Source organism: Ranitomeya imitator, chromosome 1, assembly GCF_032444005.1.
Source record: "Ranitomeya imitator isolate aRanImi1 chromosome 1, aRanImi1.pri, whole genome shotgun sequence".
Taxonomy (NCBI): Eukaryota; Metazoa; Chordata; class Amphibia; order Anura; family Dendrobatidae; genus Ranitomeya; species Ranitomeya imitator.
The window spans coordinates 529529310-529556490 of NC_091282.1; the positions used below are offsets into that span (position 1 = coordinate 529529310).

At 43.7% G+C, this 27181-nt stretch overlaps 1 protein-coding gene and 1 long non-coding RNA gene across 3 annotated transcripts in view; one reads left to right on the forward strand and one right to left on the reverse strand.

Moving 5' to 3' along the window:
• DCAF10 (DDB1 and CUL4 associated factor 10) overlaps positions 1–27181 on the forward strand; it is a 37652-nt gene that overhangs the window by 8222 nt on the left and 2249 nt on the right. The window contains exons 5-6 of the mRNA XM_069767255.1: positions 4881–4994; positions 25818–25963. Coding sequence (XP_069623356.1) covers positions 4881–4994; positions 25818–25963 — 260 coding nt within the window. The remainder of the gene's footprint in view (positions 1–4880; positions 4995–25817; positions 25964–27181) is intronic.
• Positions 18056–22204, reverse strand: LOC138677257 (uncharacterized). 2 transcript variants are annotated; one of them, XR_011320872.1, is made up of 3 exons: positions 22017–22188; positions 18290–19660; positions 18056–18147 (listed from the first exon to the last, which is right to left on the reverse strand). It is a non-coding gene; the product is annotated as an uncharacterized lncRNA (long non-coding RNA). The 2 variants fall into 2 exon arrangements; XR_011320870.1 differs by having other exon boundaries at positions 18056–19660; positions 22017–22204.

The window sequence follows — 27181 nt, forward strand, 5'->3', positions numbered from 1 at the left end:
CCTGCTACACTTTGCTGTTTCCAGTGTGTAAAGAAGGAAATACAGGTGCTTCTCAAAAAGTTAGAATATCACCAAAAATTTAATTTATTTCAGTTCTTCAATACAAAAAGTGAAACTCATATATTATATAGAGTCATTACAAACGGACTGATCTACAGGGGTTGGACCAAATAATGGAAACACCTGGAAACCTCAACAAAATTTAGTTTAATATGGTGTAGGTCCACCTTTTGCTGCGATTACAGCCTCAATTCTCCGAGGTATGGATTCATACATGGTGTGAATTGTTTCCAAAGCAATTTTAGCCTATTCTGCAGTTAAAACACCCTCCAGTTCTTTGAGCGACGGTGGCGGCGGAAATCGATATCTAACTTGAATCTGGAGCAACTTGAAGCTGGAGCAACACGTCCATCTTGAACTGTCCTCCCACTTCTCCTCCTGCTCCCTCTTTGATCGGTTACAATCAGGCTTCCGTTCCCATCACTCAACTGAAACTGCCCTAACTAAAGTCACCAATGACCTACTAACTGCCAGGAGCAAGCGACACTACTCTGTCCTCCTTCTCCTGGACTTGTCTTCTGCCTTTGACACTGTCGACCACTCCCTTTTGCTACAAATCCTCTCATCCCTTGGCATCACAGACTTGGCCCTTTCCTGGATCTCGTCATATCTGACAGACCGAACATTCAGTGTCTCCCTCCCCCACACCACCTCCTCACTTCGCCCCTTGTCAGTCGGTGTTCCTCAAGGCTCTGTTCTAGGACCCCTACTCTTCTCCATCTACACTTTCGGCCTGGGACAGCTCATAGAATCCCACGGTATGCAGTACCATCTCTACGCTGACGACACGCAGATCTACCTCTCCGGACCGGACCTCTCCTCCTTGCTTACCAAAATCCCGCACTGTCTGTCTGCCATTTCAGCCTTCTTTTCTGCTCGCTTTCTACAACTGAACATGGACAAAACAGAATTCATCATCTTTCCCCCATCTCACTCTACCCCTCCACCACATCTATCCATCAATGTCAATGGCTGCTCACTATCCCCAGTCCCACACGCCCGGTGTCTCGGGGTGATCCTCGACTCTGCCCTCTCTTTCAAGCCACATATCCAAGCCCTTGCCTCCTCCTGTCGTCTCAAACTCAAAAATATTTCCCGGATCCGTGCTTTCCTTGACTGCAACACTGCAAAAACGCTAGTGCATGCCCTTATCATCTCCCGCCTCGACTACTGCAACCTCCTACTCTCTGGACTCCCCTCTAGCACTCTGGCACCACTCCAATCCATCCTACACTCTGCTGCCCGACTAATCCACCTGTCCCCCCGCTATTCCCTAGCCTCTCCCCTGTGTCAAGCCCTTCACTGGCTTCCTATCGCCCAGAGACTACAGTTCAAAACCCTCACACTGACATACAAAGCCATCCACAACCTGTCTCCTCCATACATCTGTGACATGGTCTCCCGGTACCTACCTACACGCAACCTCCGATCCTCACAAGACCTCCTTCTCTACTCCCCTCTCATCTCTTCTTCCCATAACCGCATCCAAGACTTCTCCCGTGCTTCCCCCATACTCTGGAACTCTCTACCCCAACACATCAGACTTGCGCCTACCATAGGAACCTTCAAAAAGAACCTGAAGACTCATCTCTTCCGACAAGCCTACAGCCTGCAGTGATCCTCAACCTACTGAACAGCCGCACAGCCAGCTTTTCCCTCTCCTAGTGTATCCTCACCCACCCCCTGCAGACTGTGAGCCCTCGCGGGCAGGGTCCTCCCTCCTTATGTACTCGTGTGCCTTGTTATCTGCTCATGTTTAATGTATTTGTCTATATTTGCCCCGTATTCACATGTAAAGTGCCATGGAATAAATGGCGCTATAAAAATGTATAATAATAATGTATAATAATAATAATCTCTAAAATCGATCATAAATGCTCAATAATGTTGAGGTCTGGGGATTTGTGGGGGCCAGATGAGATGCTCAACTTCATTAGAATGTTCCTTGTGCCATGCTTTAACGATTCTAGCTGTATGAATTGGTGCATTATCATCCTGAAAGATGGCGTCCCCCTCCGGGAACAGTGCTTGAACCATTGGATGCACTTGGTCGCCCAAAATGCCTAAATAATCTCGGCTGTTAATTCTTCCATGAAGGGATATCATTGGCCCGGCGGATCTCCACGAAATAGCCCACCAGATCATCACAGAACCTCCGCTATGTTTTACGGTTGGGAGAAGGCAGTCTGGATGGAATGCTTCTTTTGGCTGTCTCCAAACGTACACTCGGCCAGAGGTCAGAAATAGGGTAAACGATGATTCGTCTGAGAATATCACATGTTTCCACTGCTCGAGGGACCAATTCTGGAGGTTTCTACACCACTAAATGCTTGGAAACATTTGTCATTGAGAGCAGCGGTTTTCTAATTGCAGCTCTTCCGTGCAGCTCCCGACTAACCGTTTTCGTGCAAACTGGGTTCTGTAGGTGTTCATTGAGCTCAGCAGTGATTTTCGGAGCCGTGGTCTTGCGATTCTCTCACAATTCGCTTTAGAGTCCGACGGTCTCTCTGTCAACTTCGACTTTCGGCCGGACCTATGCTTTGCTGCGGACGTTTTTCCTTCTCTTTCAAACGCAGTCATTACTTTGGACACAGTACCTCTTGACACGTCAAGCATTCGGGCACTTTGTTACACTAGCGCCTGCCATACGAGCACGAACAATTTGGCCTCTTTGAAAATCCGAGAGGTCTGCCATTGGTATCAGGTTTTCATCAATGTTCTTACAGTTCAGCAAAACAAACAGTTAATTTACATACACATATCACATAACACAAATAATCAACTACAAAACATTACCATATGTCACGGTTTGCATGTATATAACATGTTCAAAGATTATGATGCCAAAATGTTAGTTGTTTCCATTATTTGGTCCAACCCCTGTATTTCAAGTGTTTATTTTTGTTAATGTTGACGATTATGGCTTATAGCCAATGAAAACCCAAAAGTTATTATCTCAACAAATTAGAATACTCTATAACACCAGCTTGAAAAATGACGTTAAAATTCAAACTGTTGGCTCACTGAAATGTATGTTCAGTAAATGCACTCAATACTTGGTGGGGGCTCCTTTTGCATCAGTTACTGCATCAATGCGGCCTGGCATGGAGGCGATCAGCCTGTGGCACTGCTGAGGTGTTATGGAAGCCCAGGTTGCTTTGATAGCAGCCTTCAGCTCACCTGCATTGTTGGGTCTGGTGTCTCTCATCTCTATGGGGTTAAGGTCAGAAGAGTTTGCTGGCCAATCGAGCACCGTGATACTGTTGTTTTTAAACCCGGTATTGGTACTTTTGGCAGTGTGGACAGGTGCCTAGTCCTGCTGGAGAATGAAATTTCCATCTCCAAAAAGCTTGTTGGCATACGGAAGCATGAAGTGCTCTAAAATTTCCTGGTAGATGGCTGCGCTGAATTTGGTCTTGATAAAACACAGTGGACCTACACTGATGACATGGCTCCCCAAACCATCACTGATTGTGGAAACTTCACACTAGACCTCATGCAGCTTGGATTGTGGCCTCTCCACTCTTCCTCCAGACTCTGGGACCTTGATTTCCAAATGAAATGCAAAATTTACTTTCACCTGAAAACAACACCTTGGACCACTGAGCATCAGTCCAGTTGTATTTCTCCTTGGCCCAGGTAAGATGCTTCTAGCTTTGTCTATTGGTCATGAGTGGCTTGATACAAGGAATGCGACACTTGTAGCCCATGTCCTGGATACGTCTGTGTGTGGTGGCTCTTAAAGCAATGACTCCAGAAGCAGTCCACTCCTTGTGAATCTCCCCCAAATTTTTGAATGGCCTTTTCTTAACAATCCTTTTCAAGGCTGCAGTTATCCCGGTTGCTTGTGCACCTTTTTCTACCACACAACTTTCCATTAATATGCTTGGATACAGCACTTCGTGAACAGCCAGCTTCTTTAGCAATGACCTTCTGTAGCTTACCCTCCTTGTGGAGTGTGTCCGTGACTGCCTTCTGGACATCTGTAAAGTCAGCAGTCTTCCCCATGATTGTGGAGCCTAGTAAAACATAGTGAAACAGACTAAGGGACCTTTTTAAACACTTTGGAAGCCTTTGCAGGTGTTTTTTTTTTAATTATTGTAATTCACTGAGAACTTAGATTTTCATTGACTGTAAGCCATAATCATTAACAGAAATAAACACTTGAAATAGATCACTCTGTTTGCAATGACTCTATATAATGTGAGATTCACTTTTTGTATTGAAGAACTGAAATAAATTAACTTTTTGATGATAACTTTGAGAATCATCTGTATTTCCTTCTGTAGAGGACAATAGAAAGTATTGGCACACGAAGCGACTCTATCTCTTGTCCGCTTGGAGATCTGCCGAGATGTAGTACAAAAGTGGTCATATGGCTTCCTGTGTTTCTCCCCCATAAGTATGACTTCAGTAAGACCCCTTTGATCAATTCCTATAATAGGTTTCTAACAGGCTACTGGAGGCCTGCCCCCCCTTCCTTTTCAAATGAGCAGGGTAAAGTAGCAGATATTGGTGTAGAACAGACTTGTGCCAAAACTTGTGACTTTTTTATACATTATTCATTTCAGAACAAATAATTTTCGGGGTTTAATGTAGACGATGATTTGGGATGGCAATTGGGGCTGTTGGGCAGCAGGTAGACATTATAGCAACTTTCAATATGTTAATGGCCGCTTCTTATCGTGATTGTGTCCATAACTTAATTGTGTGATTGCGTCCCTTTAACCTAAGATTATGAGGAAGGTAAAGGTGGGTAAGTGTATGTGGTAAAATAGCTGAAATTTGCAGATGTCTTATTTGTTCTGTATTACCCGCAGATGTGACCACATCACCTACTTCTTCTGACTCCAGACCATCTAGCTCTCCTTGTCATCATAGTGATCTGGGCTCCCTGTTTGAGAAGCATACTTCACGGGCATCCCAACGAGAAGGTAATTCCTCAAAAACTCTTTCCTCGGTTGGCAAGGTATTGTGCCAGAAAGTCTGAACTCGCCCTTGGGTATTTTAAATGAAAGTTATTTTGCTGGGTTATGGAAGGGGCTGTGCTGCACAGTGTGAACTATATGGGCCCAAGTCATTATTTTGTTTTTAATTATTATTATTATTATTATTATTCCTTTTTTTTTTTTTTTCCTTTTTTTTTTCTGTCTTGTGGGAGCAATCATCAAAATGGCGCATGTAGTTCATAAATTTTGTGCAAAATCAATTATTCTCTTTCTGAGCTTCTAAATTGTTGCAACCTGTTATCAAAATATAACAATGCTGCCTGAAAAAGAATGGGGAAAAATGAACTCCAACCATGGTAAAGGGCCTGTTGCAGGTAGTGGAGATCATTTCCCTCTTTTTTTTTTTTGAGGTCAGAAAACTGACAGTGGGATCAAACACTAACCAATCCTCCTGATGGACTCTGATATTGGTCATAAATTAACTGATCACTCTCAAATTACCTATAGAAAAGGGAGATGACTCAATGATTGGTGCACAGCCATTTTAAAGGGAACCTGTCACCCCGTTTTTTCAAGAAGAGCTAAAAATAGCGTTAAATAGGGGCAGATCTGTGCTTTACATTAGTGTATTTTGGAGCCTTTATTCCCCACCTATGCTGCCGAAATACCTTTGTAAAGTCGCCGTTTTGGGCTGTCACTCACGCTGGTCAGGTCATATGGGCGTGGTGACAGCGCTGTTTCTCCCCCAGATTTCCGTTGGTGGCGTAGTGGTGTGCGCATGTCCAAGTGGCGAATCCACTGCGCAGCTTGAAGGAAAATAGCGCGATCTGCGCTATTCAGCCGTTTATCGGTGGGCGCGGCCATCTTTGTGAGGCCTCGTGTGCGCAGATGGTTCTTCTCGGCTTCCCGGGGCTGCAGGAAAATGGCCGCCGCGATCGCCATCTGCGCACGCGCGGCATCCCGCGGCCATTTTCCTGAAGCCACGGGAACCGAGAAGAACCATTGCGCAAGTGCGGCCTCACAAAGATGGCCGCGCCCACCGATAAACGGCTGAATAGCGCAGATCGCGCTATTTTCCTTCAAGCTGCGCAGTGGATTCGCCACTTGGACATGCGCACACCACTACGCCACCAACGGAGATCTGGGGGAGAAACAGCGCTGTCACCATGCCCATATGACCTGACCAGCGTGAGTGACAGCCCAAAACGGCGACTTTACAAAGGTATTTCGGCAGCATATGTGGGGAATAAAGGCTCACAAAATACACTAAAATAATGCACAGCTCTGCCCCTATTTAACGCTATTTTTAGCTCTTCTTGAAAAAACGGGGTGACAGGTTCCCTTTAAGAAGCCAAAGGCATCCACTTGAATGACGAACGATGTGAAAGGGTGCCTCAAATGTGGCAGCTGTGTGCCATCTCCGCTTATTAAACTGGGTAACATCTTCAAGAGTATTGTAATGGGTAGGGACTACAAGATCCTACATTTGATCAATTGCTGCACCCAAAGGATGATCCATAAGGCTACCTGCGACAGCAGTATGGAATACATCGGCAAGACCATATGGGAATTCAGACACAGGATGGGTGGGGCGTGGCCTGAGAGTCCATGTGAGCGGACGTGCGGCTGTGAGCTCCCGCCGCTGTATATTGTAAAATCCTGCAGAGCCGCTGCTGTTTGGTCCCTGCGGGGGCTTACTGGCTGCGGGGAGACTTGGAGAGGCCGGCGGTGCTGTTCGGTAGCGCTGGAACCGACGAACATGACCAGGAGACGGCAGAAGGACGCGGGAGCCGGGGATGCAGGCGCAATCCAAGATGGCGCCGACTTGAGGGAAAAGGCAGACAAGGAGAACGCCGCATGCAGAAAGCGCATGGAGGTAGCGGCAAAGCTCCAGCAGTTTGCGAGAGCGGAGGCCGCAGAGGAGGGAGCCGGAGCTGATACCGAAGAGGAGGAGGAGAGCCCAGCAGGAGAACATGAGGTACAACAGGGGAGAAAGGAGAGTAAAATGGCGGTGGCAGAAGGGGGACCCGAGGAAATGGCGCCAGAAGCTGAGCCTACCCTAAGAGACGTTTTTGCGCTAGTCTCTTCATGTAAACAATCTCTGACCATACAGATACAGGAGGTTAAGGGGGACACAGCCCAGATAAACGCAGCCATGCAGAAGATTGACAAACGTGTGGGGGAGGTAGAGGAGAGAGTGAGCACTGCAGAAGATCATATAGTACAGCTGCAAAAAGCAGAGAAAAAGTTCACTCAAGCAATAGCTGAATTGGCTGCGAAAAATGAGGACCTTGAGAACAGGTCCAGAAGAAATAATATTCGCATAGTGGGCATCCCTGAAAAAGCTGAAGGGAGGAATCCAACGGAATATATTGAAAAATGGCTGTTAGAGACATTTGGAGATATGGCGCTAACAAAAGTGTTTGCGGTAGAATGAGCGCATAGGGTCCCGCCGAAACCACCTGTCCCTGGAGCGAATCCCCGTACCATGCTCGCCAAAATTCTAAACTATAGAGACAGAGACATTATACTGAGGAAGGCCAGAGACATGACGGATCTGACAGTTGAAGGCCAAAAGATTGCTATATACCCAGACTATTCTACTCTGGTGCAGAAACAACGGATGATGTTCACGGGTATCAAGAGACGGCTGAGGGAATTGGGTGTGCAGTATTCCATGATGTTCCCAGCAAGACTGAGGGTGGTGGCGTTTGATAAAATTCATTTTTTCCAGAAGCCGGAGGACGCTACCCAGTGGATCGATATTAATGCTAAAAAGCTTAAAGGAAAAGGAGACTGAAACTGTGGGAAGAGTCTGAAGTTGTTTACTTATCTGTCAGTTGGAAAAGAGTCATGTGATTGACAAACCAGGGGGTATGGGTGGTGAAGAAGGGAGCTGGATTGTATTAAGTTAAAGGGATGGTGTAATGGTTGCTGGGAAAGGGGGAGGAAGGGTATGCGGCATATTTTAAGTGTATGCAGGCTTCTTGTGTGTGCAAATAATTCTAAGTTAAAATGTTTTGAGAACGTTATTTTTCAAAATGTCTGAAATCCTGTCATGTACAGTGGTGGGAGGAGGGTTGGGAAGGTAATGCCAAACGGAGTGTTCGCTATGGGCGATGATGCCCCACTCTTGGAAAGAGGTGGAATGGTTAGATGTGAGGGGGGAAGGGTGGGAGGGGGAGTTGGGAGGGGGGAGGGGGGGAGGGTAGTTAGACAGCCTGAGCTCAAAATTGATGATACTTATAGTGAAGATGAGCCAAGTGATGGGGACCCGTTTTAAGATTTTGTGCTGGAATGTGAGAGGCCTAGGGGAGAAATCTAGACGTGCTGCGTGTTTGCAATATGCAAGAGACCAAAGGGCCTCAATGATATGCTTGCTGGAGACGCATTTGGTAAGGGAAAAAGTGGATGTTTTGAATAGACGATGGATCCAGAGGGGATATCATTCTACCTTCTCCACGTATGCAAGAGGAGTCTCAATCTTGGTTCCAGCGGGAGTTCAGTATGAGGAGGTGAAGGTATATGTGGATGTGGATGGGCAGTACGTACTAATACGGTGTATACTGTATGGAGTGATGCTGTGTGTTGCCGCGATGTATATTCCGCCTCCCTACTCTAGCAGGAAGATTAGAGAAGTAATGGAGCGAGTGGAAAAATGGGGACCGACACCGTTAATAATTATCGGAGATCTAAATAACATCTGTGATGAATATTGGGATAAAAATAAAAATACTCAGAATAGGTCGGAGGGACACATAACAACATTTGGCACCTATATACAGGAGATAGGTTTGATTGATCTGTGGAGGGTTAGACATGTGGGGGAGAGAGGGTACTCATGTTATTCACCGGCACATGCCACACTCTCTAGAATCGATATGGCTCTGGGTAACAGGATCTTGGACACACTGGTTGGGGAGGTGAGATATCTGCCAAGGGCCTTGTCGGACCATAGTCCAATTGAAGTAGAGGTTAGATTGGAGGGGGCTCGCTCGCTAAGTGGGAGAGAATGGAAGATTCATCCTAATTGGTTACAGAGTATTGAGTTGGAAAGTATAGGACGGGAGGTGGCGGAATTCTTTCTCTTAAATGATGGAAGCGCCGACGCTCTTACAATTTGGGATGCAATGAAGGCGTACCTGAGGGGACTACTGTTTAGGGACATTAGTAGGTGTAAGCGGAGGACGAGAGAGGTAGAAAAAGCGGCAGTTGAGGAGTTGAAGGAAGCAGAGGATGGGATGGCCACACTGGGAACCCCTGAGGCAGAGAAAAGAATGAAAAACGCACAAAATCATTTGGAAAAAATTCTGCTAGGTAAAGCTGATAGGAAACGAGATTTCCAAAGGGTATTGTTCTATCAGGAGGGAGAAACAGTGGGACATATGCTGTCGGTAGTGGCTGCTGCTCAGAGAGGTTCTTCATATATACACTCTTTGGATTCTGCTAGTGGAGGTAAAATAACGGAAACACCTGAAATTTTGAGAGCCTTTGCGGACTTCTATGCAGATTTGTATTCCTCTCGGGTTGGTGAATCGGTCGAGGATGCACTGACTTTCTTGGAAGGTCTGGATTTGCCGAGACTGAGTGAGGCAGATAGGGAGAGCCTTGAGGCCCCTATCACTGAGGAGGAATTGAGTCGGGCATTGATGTCTATGGCCAATGGGAAGGCGCCTGGGGTCGATGGGTTACCCGCTGAGATCTATAAAGGGTTGGCAGAAGTGTTGATTCCTAGATTAAAAATGGTATTGGAGGAAGCTAGGTCTTGTGGGCGCTTGCCAGCCTCTATGAGAGAGGCCATAATAGTGGTCATTCCAAAGGAGGATAAGGACTTGGGGAAACCGGAGTCGTACCGCCCAATTTCTTTACTAACAATTGATGTCAAGCTTCTGGCCAAGGTGTTGGCTCTCCGCCTCTCTAGTGTTATTGCGAGTCTGGTGCATTCGGACCAATCTGGCTTTATGCCGGATAGATCAACGGCGATCAATTTGCGGAGGTTATATGTAAATTTGCAGGTAGAGTCTGATAACTGTGGTCGAAGAGTGATTGTATCGCTAGATGCACACAAGGCGTTTGACAGCGTCGAATGGGGGTACCTCTGGCAGGTGCTGGAATGTATGGGGTTTGGCCCGCAGTTTGTGGCCTGGATACAGCTGTTGTACTCATTACCATCCGCCAGAATTAGAGTAAATGGGGAGCTATCTCGTCCTATAGGGCTGGCTAGGGGTACTAGGCAGGGATGCCCGCTGTCACCCCTCCTGTTCGCGTTGGCTGTAGAACCTCTTGCTGCTAAGATTCGGCAGTCGGATGGGGTCCCTGGGTTTAGGTATGGCAAAGTAGAGGAAAAAATAGCGTTATATGCGGATGATGTTTTGCTGTTCCTGGAGGATCCAGACAATTCACTAAGAGGGGCCGTTGAAATTGTTGAGAGATTTGGTACTGTGTCGGGACTAACAATTAATTGGGATAAGACGGTTCTTTTTAGAGTGGATGACGTAGGAGAGAATGTGAGTGAGGATGTTGGGGATGAGAGGCTGAAGGTGGTTTCCCAATTTAAATATCTTGGAATATGGATTTCGGTGCCGGTGGCGGAGTTTCTGCAAAGAAATTTGACTCCTGTTATGGGGGTACTCAAGGCAAAGGTAGACGCCTGGGATAAGTTACATCTATCGGTCGTCGGTAGGGTAAACCTTATTAAAATGGTCCTTATGCCCAAAATTCTTTATGTTCTGCATAACGCACCAATTTGGATCCCTCGGGGGAAGTTCAGGCAGATTAATGCCCTCTTTAGAAGTTTGATATGGGGTAGACAATATCCACGTATTAGCTTGGAGACGCTTCAACGACCCAAGGAAGATGGTGGTTTGGCTTTGCCCAACCCGGAAATATACTTCCTTGCGGCCCAGAGCCAGCATTTGAAGGGCTGGGCGCGAGGGGCGTCATCCAGTGCAGTACAACAGCTATTGGAAGAGGTGACGGACCGACGACCGATGGCCAGGTGTTTGGAGGATGGCTCATTGGGCGCGCTGGGGAAAATATACCCAACTCTGTTCCTGATTCGTAAATTATGGAATAGACTAAGGCAGATTCGTGGGGTTACAGGGTTGACTAAATTCACACCGATATGGTCTAACCACAACTTAAAGGATTTTGAGGCCCTGGGAGGATTGATGGAATGGCAGAATAAGGGAATTTGCTTTGTTCACCAGATAATCCAGCAGCAGGAGCTGAAGTCCTTTTCCCAATTGCAGGAAGAATTTGGTTTGCGATCCACAGGGGAATATCAGTATGCGCAGATGAGACATGCCTTTAGAGCTCAGAATAAGAAGGCTGATATCAGGGTTCAAGATGATATAGTGTTGGAGTATGTGTGTGGTGAGGGTACTACAAGGGGAGTTATTTCCACTCTGTATAAGGACCTTATGCACACATTTCTGCTAGATTTCCCTATAAAGGCGAGAGCTAAGTGGGAGAGAGAAGTGGGGCCGATGGAAAATGAAACCTGGGAATCGGTGATGGAGTGGGTTCCGCGACTGTCCTTGAGTGAACCATATAGGCTCTCGCAGCTATACATTTTGCATAGGGTATATAAATCTCCGGAAGTGTTATACAAAGCGGGATTGCGTGCCAATTCTGGGTGTCCGAGGTGCGCGAGTGAGAAGGCAGGAATATATCACATGATGTGGACGTGTCCGAGACTGGCTGCCTTTTGGGTGGTGGTTTTGAGCCGGGTTGAAGCAGCATATAAGTGCAGAGTTGTTAGAGACCCGATAGTATGTGTGCTGGGATATGTGGAAGAAATTGGAGTTGACAATACTTGGAAGATTGCAATCGCTAGGCTACTCTACATGGCCAGGAAAGTAATAGCACGAAACTGGATAAACGCGGAACCACCTGTGAGAAGGGAATTTCTCCAATATGTTCAACATGGTCTAAAATTGGAAAAGGGGGTGTACAGTAAAAGGGGGAAAATAGAACTCTTTAATAAAATATGGTCTCCTTGGCTTGATTTGGATTGAGGAGTATAGGCGTCGTGTTTCCTAAGACCTGGAAGAGGATAAATTACATGAGGCAGATAATGCCTCGGTGGGGTGGAGATTGAGACTGAGCTGTCTTATGGGGGAGGGGGGTAGTTGGGGTAATGTTGGGGTTTATTAAAGTAAGAAAATGTGTATCTGATATAATGCAATGTAAATGGCATTCTGTTGTTCTCTTTTTTTTTTATATTGTTAATAAAAATCTATTTAAATTAAAAAAGACACAGGATGGGTGACTATATCGGCTACATTGAACACAAAAGGTATTCACCCATAACAAGGCATATAAATATCCATCATGGAGGAGATTTGAAGACCCTGAAATTAATAGTGTTCCCAAGCCACATAGAGGGAGTAACTGTGTATTTTATGTGTTCCAAATATTGAAACGCTTTTGCACTCCACGGCAACCGGAAATGACTGCAGACGTGTGTTCTAACTACCGAAAGTGGTGTCGTCATGAGTAGAGATGAGCGAATCTGCTCGGGTTCCCTCTTATTCGGTAAGCTGCAGAGGGAACCCGGCTTCCTGGATCGCGCCGGTCAGCTGATCAGCACCGCAGCTACATGTCGTGGCTGTGTCCACAGCACATGCATGGAGAGCCTGTTTGTTGGGCTCTCCATGCATGTATCGTGACCGTGACACAGCCGCGACTCATGCAGCTGCGGTGCTGATCAGCCGGCGTGTTCCAGGAAGCCGGGTTCCCTCTGCAGCTTACCGAATAAGAGGAACCGAGCAGATTCGCTCATCTCTACTCATGAGTGCTGATAACTGAGGACACAATTATCTGTGGGACACCCTCCAAATGCTGGGCTGTCATTAACCAGCTGGGCATTAAAGGGGTAGTTGCATCTCCAAGATCCTATCTCAATATGTAGTAGTAGCAAATACCTCCAATTAGAAATTTAGTATAGTTCTTCATTCATTTTGTCACTTACCCCATGTCCAGGACATTGCAGTAGCTTGGTAGCCATGGTTATGACCACTCATATCATGACAGTTAGACAACTTAGTGGTTGTAACCATGGATGCTTAAGATATTGGAATGCCCTACAAGAGGTAATAGACATAGCGAATCTGAAGAACTATATTAATGTATCTATAAATTTCTCATTGGAAGTGTTTGCTAATATTAATCTTATTACACCTATTACATATTGGGATAGGATCTTGGAGATGGGAATACCCTTTTAACTGGTATGTTCTTCTTACACTTAACACCAGGGCTGTGTAGTCGGTAAGCCAATTTCCCTGACTCCACAGCACTGCCTCACTACTGAGCATGTACATACCCCAACCCCACAGCACTGCCTCCCTACTGAGCATGTACATACCCCGACCCCACAGCACTGCCTCACTACTGAGCATGTGCATACCTCGACTCCCCAGCACTGGTCACTACTGAGCATGTACATACCCCGACCCCACAGCACTGGTCACAACTGAGCATGTACATACCCCGACCCCACAGCACTGCCTCACTACTGAGCATGTGCATACCTCGACTCCCCAGCACTGGTCACTACTGAGCATGTACATACCCCGACCCCACAGCACTGGTAACAACTGAGCATGTACATACCCCGACCCCACAGCACTGCCTCACTACTGAGCATGTACATACCCCGACCCCACAGCACTGGTCACAGCTGAGCATGTACATACCCCGACTCCCCAGCACTGGTCACTACTGAGCATGTACATGCCACGACCCCACAGCACTGGTCACTACTGAGCATGTACAGTACAGACCAAAAGTTTGGACACACCTTCTCATTGAAATATTTTTCTGTATTTTCATGACTATGAAAATTGTAAATTCACACTGAAGGCATCAAAACTATGAATTACCACATGTGGAATTATATACTTAACAAAAAAGTGTGAAACAACTGGAATTATGTCTTATATTCTAGGTTCTTCAAAGTAGCCACCTTTTGCTTTGATGACTGCTTTGCACACTCTTGGCATTCTCTTGATGAGCTTCAAGAGGTAGTCACCGGGAATAGTCTTCCAACAATCTTGAAGGAGTTCCCAGAGATGCTTAGCACTTGTTGGCCCTTTTGCCTCCACTCTGCGGTCCAGCTCACCCCAAACCATCTCGATTGGGTTCATGTCTGGTGACTGTGGAGGCCAGTCATCTGGCGTAGCACCCCATCACTCTCCTTCTTGGTCAAATAGCCCTTACACAGCCTGGAGGTGTGTTTGGGGTCATTGTCCTGTTGAAAAATAAATGATGGTCCAACTAAACGCAAACCGGATGGAATAGCATGCCGCTGCAAGATGCTGTGGTAGCCATGCTGGTTCAGTATGCCTTCAATTTTGAATAAATCCCCAACAGTGTCACCAGCAAAGCACCCGCACACCATCACACCTCCTCCTCCATGCTTCACGGTGGGAACCAGGCATGTAGAGTCCATCCGTTCACCTTTTCTGCATCGCACAAAAACCCGGTGGTTGGAACCAAAGATCTCAAATTTGGACTCCTCAGACCAAAGCACAGATTTCCACTGGTCTAATGTCCATTCTTTGTGTTCTTTAGCCTAAACAAGTCTCCTCTGCTTGTTGTCTGTCCTTAGCAGTGGTTTCCTGGCAGCTATTTTACCATGAAGGCCTGCTGCACAAAGTCTCCTCTTAACAGTTGTTGTAGAGATGTGTCTGCTGCTAGAACTCTGTGTGGCATTGACCTGGTCTCCAATCTGAGCTGCTGTTAACTTGCGATTTCTGAGGCTGGTGACTCGGATAAACATATCCTCAGAAGCAGAGATGACTCTTGGTATTCCTTTCCTGGGGCGGTCCTCATGTAGGACCTGGGGTGGTCCTAAATAGGCAGTGTAAGCGGTTTATACCTTGTGGGAATAAAAGGACTAGAAATAGGAAAAACCCAATGTGGCTAAACAAAGAAGTAAGACAGGCAATTAACAGTAAAAAGAAAGCATTTGCACTACTAAAGCAGGATGGCACCATTGAAGCTCTAAAAAACTATAGGGAGAAAAATACTTTATCTAAAAAACTAATTAAAGCTGCCAAAAAGGAAACAGAGAAGCACATTGCTAAGGAGAGTAAAACTAATCCCAAACTGTTCTTCAACTATATCAATAGTAAAAGAATAAAAACTGAAAATGTAGGCCCCTTAAAAAATAGTGAGGAAAGAATGGTTGTAAATGACGAGGAAAAAGCTAACATATTAAACACCTTCTTCTCCACGGTATTCACGGTGGAAAATGAAATGCTAGGTGAAATCCCAAGAAACAATGAAAACCCTATATTAAGGGTCACCAATCTAACCCAAGAAGAGGTGCGAAACCGGCTAAATAAGATTAAAATAGATAAATCTCCGGGTCCGGATGGCATACACCCACGAGTACTAAGAGAACTAAGTAATGTAATAGATAAACCATTATTTCTTATTTTTAGTGACGCTATAGCGACAGGGTCTGTTCCGCAGGACTGGCGCATAGCAAATGTGGTGCCAATATTCAAAAAGGGCTCTAAAAGTGAACCTGGAAATTATAGGCCAGTAAGTCTAACCTCTATTGTTGGTAAAATATTTGAAGGGTTTCTGAGGGATGTTATTCTGGATTATCTCAATGAGAATAACTGTTTAACTCCATATCAGCATGGGTTTATGAGAAATCGCTCCTGTCAAACCAATCTAATCAGTTTTTATGAAGAGGTAAGCTATGGACTGGACCACGGTGAGTCATTGGACGTGGTATATCTCGATTTTTCCAAAGCGTTTGATACCGTGCCGCACAAGAGGTTGGTACACAAAATGAGAATGCTTGGTCTGGGGGAAAATGTGTGTAAATGGGTTAGTAACTGGCTTAGTGATAGAAAGCAGAGGGTGGTTATAAATGGTATAGTCTCTAACTGGGTCGCTGTGACCAGTGGGGTACCGCAGGGGTCAGTATTGGGACCTGTTCTCTTCAACATATTCATTAATGATCTGGTAGAAGGTTTACACAGTAAAATATCGATATTTGCAGATGATACAAAACTATGTAAAGCAGTTAATACAAGAGAAGATAGTATTCTGCTACAGATGGATCTGGATAAGTTGGAAACTTGGGCTGAAAGGTGGCAGATGAGGTTTAACAATGATAAATGTAAGGTTATACACATGGGAAGAGGGAATCAATATCACCATTACACACTGAACGGGAAACCACTGGGTAAATCTGACAGGGAGAAGGACTTGGGGATCCTAGTTAATGATAAACTTACCTGGAGCAGCCAGTGCCAGGCAGCAGCTGCCAAGGCAAACAGGATCATGGGGTGCATTAAAAGAGGTCTGGATACACATGATGAGAGCATTATACTGCCTCTGTACAAATCCCTAGTTAGACCGCACATGGAGTACTGTGTCCAGTTTTGGGCACCGGTGCTCAGGAAGGATATAATGGAACTAGAGAGAGTACAAAGGAGGGCAACAAAATTAATAAAGGGGATGGGAGAACTACAATACCCAGATAGATTAGCGAAATTAGGATTATTTAGTCTAGAAAAAAGACGACTGAGGGGCGATCTAATAACCATGTATAAGTATATAAGGGGACAATACAAATATCTCGCTGAGGATCTGTTTATACCAAGGAAGGTGACGGGCACAAGGGGGCATTCTTTGCGTCTGGAGGAGAGAAGGTTTTTCCACCAACATAGAAGAGGATTCTTTACTGTTAGGGCAGTGAGAATCTGGAATTGCTTGCCTGAGGAGGTGGTGATGGCGAACTCAGTCGAGGGGTTCAAGAGAGGCCTGGATGTCTTCCTGGAGCAGAACAATATTGTATCATACAATTATTAGGTTCTGTAGAAGGACGTAGATCTGGGTATTTATTATGATGGAATATAGGCTGAACTGGATGGACAAATGTCTTTTTTCGGCCTTACTAACTATGTTACTATGTTACTATGTGAGCCAGGTTCTTTGTAGCGCTTGATGGTTTTTGCAACTGCACTTGGGGACACTTTCAAAGTTTTCCCAATTTTTTGAACTGACTGACCTTCATTTCTTAAAGTAATGATGGCCACTTGTTTTTCTTTATTTAGCTGTTTTTTCTTGCCATAATACAAATTCTATACAAGTCTATTCAGTAGGACTATCAGCTGTGTATCCACCAGACTTCTGCTCAACACAGCTGATGGTCCCAACCCTATTTATAAGGCAAGATATCCCACTTATTAAACCTGATAGGGCACACCTGTGAAGTGAAAACCATTCTCGGTGACTACCTCTTCAAGCTCATCAAGAGAATGTCAAGAGTGTGCAAAGCAGTCATCAAAGCAAAAGGTGGCTGCTTTGAAGAACCTAGAATATAAGACATATTTTCAGTTGTCACACTTTTTTAAGTATATAATTCCACATGTGTTAATTCCTAGTTTTGATGCCTTTAGTGTAAATGTACAATTTTCATAGTCATGAAAATACGGAAAAATCTTTATATGAGGTGTGTCCAAACTTTTGGTCTGTACTGTACATGCCACGACCCCACAGCACTGCCTCACTACTGAGCATGTACATACCCCGACCCCGCAGCACTCCCTCACTACTGAGCATGTACATACCCTGACCCCACAGCACTGGTCACTACTGAGCATGTACATACCCCGACCCCACAGCACTCCCTCATTACTGAGCATGTACATACCCCGACCCCACAGCACTGCCTCAGTACTGAGCATGTACATACCCTGACCCCACAGCACTCCCTCACTACTGAGCATGTACATACCCCGACCCCACAGCACTCCCTCACTACTGAGCATGTACATGCCACAACCCACAGCACTGCCTCACTACTGAGCATGTACATAAAGTGCAGCACAAATTCATCTCCTCTAAAAGCCGAGAACAAGAGCAGAACAGACATTTTATTGGACATTTCATGTTTCCAGAATTCTGATGAAAGCTTTTACAGCACATCCTACACTGATCCCAATTTATTATGTATTTTAGGAGTTGGTCTATTTTATACTGTAAGTAAATGACTTGGCACTCAACTAGGTGGATAGTGATAATAAAGAAAATATTTTTATTACTTGAGTAGCAGTCCAGCAAAATAAAACGTTTCGGTCAAATAATCAGACCTTCTTCAGTAAGGCTGCATAAATAACATAACATGACAATTACAATGTCGAAAAGATATTAACAAAAAATTAGCAAAAATTAAATCTCACAATATGGATATGTGATGGGTGGGAAGGAAGGGAAGAGAGGTGGGAAAAAGGTACATTTTTACATACCCGACTGCTGATGTGTGGATGCTTAAGGCACTGATATATGTAAAGAGGCTCCTTATGTTGTAAGCTATTTGGAACCTCAAAGGAAGAGCCAATGTCCTAAAATAGCGAGAAGGATATAAGAAAAGGATGTGCCATATATATGGGAGAAGGAATATATTTATATACTAACCGAATAGATGAAAATAGAGGTATATATACCATCCACACTAGATATGTAGAAAGATTAACTGAAAAATATGCAAAGGAATGTAGATAATGAGATCCTGGTACTAGACCCTTGAAAAAAGAAAAAGAAAAAGAAAATGGTCTCTCACCTATAATGTATAAAGGAAAGGAACACTAGGGTAGTTCTGGTATATGTAGAGATAGGATGTAATCCAATCAATAGACTATAAAAAGAAGAGGAGAAAATAATTCTAAATCGGTCATAGCAATGGGGAATTCTATAAAACATAGTGATTCTAACCTTGGAGTAAAGTGGTCTAAGCCACAGTATAGAATAGGAGCAGCGATGACCTGAGTAGTGAAAATAATATAAGTAAAAATATAATAGACAGGTGAGAGATCTAATCAGAGGAGGGGGTAAACCAAGCTCACCTAATGCGCAAGGATATATGGATAGGGTTCCATAGAAAACTGTCACTACAGGAGGGCTCCTAAACAATGGCAAAAAGTCAGTAAGGCACTAAACAACCAAGGGGGCTAAGAGAAGATATATTTATATCGCTTACCGGAATAAGACAGGCAGAGGGAGTACATCAACGCGGTGTCCACCGCTGGTTGAATGCTCCATGTCTAAAAAGACCGGCTTAAATAATGCTAGGGCGGGACTAGCTGCGAGGCCGAAAACCGGAAGTACCTCATATAAGAAGGGGATATGCGTGTGGCCAGGAAGAAGGCGCCGAGAACTATGGGAAATGTAGTTCCGGAGGCAAAGGAAACCGGAAGCGCGTCATAGAACATGACGCGAACTAGCAAAACAGAGGGGCGGGACTACCTACGGAGCCAAGAACCCGAGGGGCAGACCTAGAAGGAAGTAGCTAAGATAAAGCCGCCAAGTATAATGGGAAATGTAGTACGGTTAGCGGTGAAGGCCGGAGTAACATCATAAGGAGTAACCTGAACTACCTAAGTGCGATGCTGATGTAGCCATAGAGACCGGAGCATAACCTGATATACAATAAAAAGGAGGGGGCCATGTGTATAATAGAGTATATGTGGATGTATATACGGTGTAGGTATAAAAGTGTAACAAGTAAATATAAACATGGGAACAAATATGCAGCCGGGTAGGGAACACAGGAAGGGAAAATCCAGGGAGGGAGAGGAGGCAGGCAGTGACTTGCAGGATGGGTGTCAATAAAGGCGACTCTGTGAAGAAGAACAGACGTATTAGTATATAACGTGTGTATATATATATATATCACTAAATGACCTAATTCATTATACCAATAGAAGGTACCTATGGGGCATAGACAATATTAGATAAAGGCCAAGGAGTCATAGTCTCTATTAAGACCTTTGGGAGCTAAGGTTTGTAGTTCGTGAATCCAAAATGCCTCCTTCTTTTTCAGGAGGTGGATCCTATTACCACCCCGTCTTTGTACTGGGATGTGCTCCAAAACCTGGAACCTAAGTTGTGAAATATTATGACTCTTGGCAACAAAATGAGATGGAAGTGGCAATAACAAATTCTGGCAACGAATAGTAGATTTATGCTTGGAAATGCGGGATCTAATAGGCTGAGTTGTTTCACCAATGTATAAAAGGCCACATGGACATTTGATAGCATAGATTACAAATGACGATTCACAGGTGAAGTAACCTTTGATCCTGTACCTTTTACCAGAGTGGGGGTGATGGAAGACGTCTCCTTTGATAACGCTATTGCATTGATTGCAATGCAGGCATGGGAATGTACCACACTTGGGTTGATTAAGAAAGCGCTGCGTCTTGTCCTTGTTGGTCCCCACGTCAGCTTTGACTAAGGAATCACGGATGTTTGGGGGACGCTTATAGCATGGCATGAAATGTTCCTGGAACTCTGGAATTTGTGGATGGGCTGTACGTAGTAGGTTCCAATGTCGTCTAATGCTATGATGTAAAATGTGTACATATGGGTGGTGTATATGTACAAAGGGAACCCTTTTATTGCCAGGGGGACGTGCTGTGGTATGTGGATCAATGGCCTCAGTTAGAAGGTCCGGGGGGTAACCCCTTTCTCTGAATTTAGAATACATCTCATCTGTCCTGGTTTTGAGGAGATTAGGATCTGTAACAATCCTTTGTACCAGTCTAAATTGAGACCGAGGAATAGATTTTTTTTGTAGCAATAGGATGTAGACTGTGATAGTGTAACAGGCTATTCCTGTCAGTCGGCTTAATGTAGAGATCTGTCTTAAGGGTGCCTAATTCGTCTCTAAAAACTAAGGTATCCAAAAAGCTGACTTTTTCTGTACTATTCGTCATGGTAAAAGTAAGACCTGGCCAAGCCGTATTGAGGGTGTGAAAAAACAAATCCAAGGTCTGTGGCGTGCCAGTCCATAAACAAAAAACATGGTCTATATACCGTCTCCAAAAGGGGCAGTAGGCCTGGAACAGAGGATCAGGGTATACAATCTCTACCTCGAAAAGGGCCATATAACTGTTGGCATAGGGCGGAGCAACATTTGACCCCATTGCGGTACCTTTCGTTTGAAGGTAAAATTGGTCCTCAAACATAAAAAAATTTTTTGTGAGAACTATGGTCAACAAGTCAATGCAAAGATTTATAACGTCAGGATGAAGAGTCGAATTCGTAAGTAGGTGTCTCACGCTGTGAATCCCTTGTGTGTGGGGGATGGAGGTATATAAGTCTTTCACGTCTAGAGAGACTAGTAGGAGGTCAGCTGGAAGTGGGTCTAAGTTTCGTAGTTGGCGTAGGAAGTCACCTGTGTCAAGAAGAAATGAAGGCAACTCACGTATAAGTGGGGTCAGATTTTTTTCTAAGAAGATAGCAAGTGGAGAGAGTATAGACTCCGTTGAGGCCACTATCGGGCGGCCCGGAAGGTGTTCGAGATTCTTATGAATCTTGGGCAGTATGTAAAACACTGGAGTAATAGGGAAATCCTTAGTCAAATACTCTCTTGTCTTGTCGTCAATGACACCCTTTTCAACATAGGGATCGAGGGTATCCCTAATGTGATTTTTAATCATGCGTGTGGGGTCAGCTGGTAGCAGTCTGTAAACGGTGTTGTCGTGTAGTTGTCGGTAGATCTCTTTTGTATAGTCTGATTTATTCATGACCACTATGGCTCCGCCTTTATCGGCTGGCTTAATGATGATATTTTTGTCGTGACGTAACGTTTGTAAGGCTTGGAAGTCGGGGGCACTGAGGTTACTAGAGGTGTGTAGTTTATGTGCCTCAATGTCCTGACGGAGCTTGGAGAAGGACTGTTCGATAAAGCCAATAAAGGCTTCAACTGCATGGGAGGTTCTAGGTGGTCTATACGTACTCTTATTGCGTAATCCTAGGCTCTGGAGGAATCGGAGGTAGTGACAGGTAATATCTCAGAAGAGTCAAAATGTACAAGAAGTCTCAGGCGACGGTAGAAGCGCTGTAAGTCCATGTCCATATTAAACGTGTCGAATTTATATGACGGGCAGAAGGAGAGACCTTTCTGCAGGACGTTATGTTCAGCGATGCTGAGAGTCCTAGATGAAATGTTTATAACCAATGGTGTTTTACCTGGGACCGAGTCACTCTGTAGAAGTCTGCGTCTCTTCTTTCGTTGGCTCCTCCGAATCCTCTTCTTCTTTGTGGTTGTCGTCGTCTGCGCTGGCCTAAAAAACTGTTGGATCCACTAGGATTGTCACGTCGGTCCGTTTCTGAACCTGAGGTGGAAAGGTCTATTTTATACTGGCATCGACTCTGACTCCACAGCCCTGGTTAACACCTGTTAGTGCTAAGGATTCATTAATCACAGGATTCATTCCCGGCCCCATAGATAGTAGGCTTTCTGCTGGAAAAAGACAGACAGGAGTGACTTATACTGTGCACCAGAATCTATATACGCTATATATGTTATAGGTTCCCTGAAGACTTGTCGGGATGCACACAAAGGGGTGAAGAGCCTTCTTGATGGGGGTAGTTGTGGACTCCCTTTGGCGCGAGCAGTTGGGGACTAGCGCTTCTTAGGGATCTACAGGACTGTACTCCTTGTCCCAGGCCTCTGAATGTGGTCGAGGGCTTGAATGCTCCTGCTCCCTTCCACTTGTGAATCGACATCAAATGAATGAACACTTTCCTTTTATTTATCTACCAAATGAATGTGCTTTCTATGTGATTAGTATCTGGAAGGAAGCCTTCTACTTGTGTCTGCACTGATCACTATCATTTGCACCTTATGTCTATTGTGGTTATTAACCCCTTCATGGCCCAGCCTATTTTGACCTTAATGACCTGGCCGTTTTTTGCAATTCTGACCAGTGTCCCTTTATGAGGTAATAACTCAGGAACGCTTCAACGGATCCTAGCGATTCTGAGATTGTTTTTTCGTGACATATTGGGCTTCACGTTAGTGGTAAATTTAGGTTGATAATTTTTGCGTTTATTTGTGAAAAAAATGGAAATTTGGCTAAAATTTTGAAAATTTCACAATTTTCAAATTTTGAATTTTTATTCTGTTAAAAGAATGAGTTATGTGACACAAAATAGTTAATAAATAACATTTCCCACATGTCTACTTTACATCAGCAAAATTTTGGAAACAAATTTTTTTTTTGCTAGGAAGTTATAACGGTTAAAATTTGACCAGCGATTTCTCATTTTTACAACATTTACAAAACCTTTTTTTTTTTTTTTTTTTTTTTTTTTGGGACCACCTCACATTTGAAGTCAGTTTGAGGGGTCTATATGGCTGAAAATACCCAAAAGTAACACCATTCTAAAAACTGCACCCCTCAAGGTGCTCAAAACCACATTCAAGAAGTTTTTTAACCCTTCAGGTGCTTCACAGCAGCAGAAACAACATGGAAGGAAAAAATTATCATTTAACTTTTTAGTCACAAAAATGATCTTTCAGCAACAATTTTTTTTTTTTTTTCCCAAGGGTAAAAAGAGAAACTGGACCCCAAAAGTTATTGTACAATTTGTCTTGAGTACGCGGATACCCCATATGTGGGGAGGATCCACTGTTTGGGCGCACGACAGGGCTCGGAAGGGAAGGAGCGCCATTTGACTTTTTCAATGAAAAATTGGCTCCAATCTTTAGCGGACACCATGTCGCGTTTGGAGAGCCCCTGTGTGTCTAAATATTGGAGCTCCCCACAAGTGACCCCATTTTGGAAACTAGACCCCCAATGAGCTTATCTAGATGCATAGTGAGCACTTTGAACCCCCAGGTGCTTCACAAATTGATCCGTAAAAATGAAAAAGTACTTCTTTTTTTTTTTTTTCTTCACAAAAAATTTCTTTTAGCCTCAATTTGTTCATTTCCAAATGGGCAACAGGATAAAATGGATCCTAAAATTTATTGGGCAATTTCTCCTGAGTACACTGATACCTCACATGTGGGGGTAAACCACTGTTTGGGCACACGGCAAGGCTCGGTAGGGAAGGAGCGCCATTTGACTTTTTGAATGAAAAACTAGCTCCAATCGTTAGTGGACACCATGTCACGTTTGGAGAGCCCCTGATGTGCCTAAACATTGGAGCTCCCCCACATGTGACCCCATTTTGGAAACTAGACAACCCATGGAACTAATCTAGATGTGCGGTGACCACTTTAAACCCCCAAGTGCTTCACAGAAGTTTATAACGCAGAGCCGTGATGTTTTAGCAAGCAATTTTTTTTATTTTCACAAGGGTAACAGTAGAAATTGGACCCCATATGTGGGGGTAAACCACTGTTTGGGCACACATCGGGGCTCGGAAGGGAAGTAGTGACGTTTTGAAATGCAGACTTTTGAGGTTTTTTTTTTTGTGACACATATTTTATGATGATGATAAATTTAGGTCGATAGATTTTTTTTTTTTTTTTTATTATAAAAAATATCAAAAATTTGACAAATTTCAAAAATGACCAATTTTTAAGCTTTGATTATTCATTTCATTCAAACAGACTCTTACCACACAAAATAATAAGTACGGTAGCATGTCCCTCATTTCTGTCTTGGCTGCACCTTCTGTAAAATGTTCTTTTTATTTTGTTAGAACCAGGTGTCCATTTTGGTGGAATTGGTATAAAACGGTCCGACTCCTAAAATCTATAATAAATTGCGTTCAGTAGTACAGTGCAGGATGAGCTGTAAATATTTTCATAAATTGGGAAAGTTATGAAATGCCCTATAAATGTCTGTTCTGTTCAGGGTCTCGGTTTTTAGAGATGAATCTGTGCTGCACTTTATGTACATGCTCAGTAGTGACTAGTGCTGTACAGTCGGAGCCGAGATGAATCTGTGCTGCACTTTATGTACATGCTCAGTGGTGACCAGTGCTGTGGAGTCAGAGAAATTTAGGAGGTGGAGATTTGGCTTAATAACTCCACAGCCCTGGTTAGAATGTTTAAATTTTTAGCATTAATTTTTCATTTTTCCAAGGAGATTTACTAAACTTATTTTTTTAGGAACCTGTTCAGTTTGGAAGTGACTTTGGGGGACCGATTATAATGAAAAAAAAACAAACAAAAACAAAGCAGTAGCACTTTAAAAACAGCGCCCCCGCAACATATCCAAACTGCTGACTGGTTAATAAACTTTCAGGTGCTTTTCATGAATTAATGCAAAGTGGCATAACGGGAAAGAAAAATGTTATCTTTACTACCTAAATATCGCTAACTTCTGAACGGGCCTTTATAGCTACAAGAGTCTAAGGCTGTTATTAGGCCATGAACTACCAAAACAACAATCAGGGCTACACAACCATGATCTCAGGGGGCCGATAGGGTCACAAAGGGAGCACAATATTCTGTATTCTGTTAACCATCTAGATGCCATAGTCACTATTGACACTAGCATCTAAAGGGTTACATTGCCATGGTTGGAACCAATGCCAATTGTGACTGATGCAGCAGAGTATCAGCTATATTGGACAGCTGAGGCATTTTTACCCATCGGGGGATGCTATTCCCTTATGTCTAAGGATCGTTTTAAGTCATATTGGTGGTCACTAAGGGTTTAAAAAAGAAAAAAAAAATGATTAAAAGCTGTAAATGATGAATATGGCTCAAACGAAAAAAAAAAAAAAAAAAAAGCTGCAGACATTGAAAACAAAAACGCAGCCATAAGTGCACTAATGAATCGGACCCATGGTGTCCATCACAGTGGTGGAACTGTCCTTACAGACACACAGAGTACCGCGCATGCTCATCTGTGCATTCGTAGAGATTTTAGAGTGCTCTCCTGTAACTAAAGTACTGGATATTATTTTTTTTCAAATATTTAACGCATTGCCACAAAATGTCACCGGTATGAGAAAAGTGTACACAACAGCTGCACTTTAGGAAGCAGATTACAATAATGGAATCTTCATATAATATGTCTACATTAGGTAATTCCCCTCGGAACAGCCTCGAAGTCCTAACTCCAGAAGTCCCAGGTGAGAGAGAGCGAGGCAACTGTATCACTTCACTTCAGCTCCATCCCAAAGGCTGGGCTACACTATTACGCTGCTCTAGCAATACCGATGACCAAGAGGTAAGTGTTTCTATTTCCCTGTAGAGTAGCCAAAGCCTAGCTATATGTTAGAATTTTGGGAATACTTTTGTGTTGTTTTGTAAAAAAAAAGTTCACTAAATTACCCGATGAGGTCATTCTGCAGACCGACATTATCTGCTGTAAAAAGTCTGGGTAGTCTGGAATTGGTTATCAGATTTGGGCAAAAAAATGTTACGGTATATGCAAAGCTTGTTGGGTTTTTTTTTTTTGTGTGAGCATTGATTTCTACTGAAACTTGAGTAGAAGCTAGGTACCGTATTTACTTCACCATTGTTGCGTTTAGAGGGCTGTTCGGAAAGTTCTGCAACTGTCCCGTTCATCTGAATATACCCTACTCAAAAGAATGGACAATAAGTGGTTACTTTGAGCTATTGCACTCTCACTTTCTTCAGACAAATGTCAAAGAAATGCAGATTTTTCAGTAATGGTCGTGAAAGAATTTCTTGTAAAAAGATGACAGATCACGTTTCTTCCTGATTACTTCCATCTTTGGATGACAAACTTGATCTCCTGGGACATGTATTGATTGCTGTATGAGACTAGAGAGAAGCGTATTGATGGACGCATAGCTGGGGGATTTAATTACTGTTCTCTTTATGCAGACTATGCATTAGGCTTAGGTTCTGATCTATGTTTGATTGGCACCGATATCAGATTACCGTGTATTATTATTATACCAGTCATACAGTGGCGTGTAAAAGTTTGGGCACACTTTGCAAAAATTACTGTTAAGAGTTAAACAAGTTGAAGATGAAGTGATCTTTAAAAGTTAAAGATGACAAATTTCCTTTGTACATTATAGAAAAATAAATATATTGTCATTTTTACATTGTAAAAATTACAAAAAGGAAAATGGACCGATGTGTTTTTTTTTTTTTTTTTTTTTTTTTATTTAAGTTTGGGCACCTAAAAAGATTAATGTGCCCAGATAACTTTGGCCAAGTTTTCAGATGTTGACTATCCTGCTAGGGTTATGGCTTGTTCACGATCATCGTTAGGAAAGTCCAGGTAATGCAAATTTCCCAGCTTTATAACAACCCAGCCTACTCTAACCTTGTGCCAAAAAACAGCTGCCATGGGTTCTAAGCAGCTGTCTAGCACTCTTAAAATGGAAATGGTGGAGGCCCACAAAGCAGGAGAAGACTATAAGAAGAAAGCAAAGTATTTTCAGTTTGAAATGTAATTAAGAAACAGTTA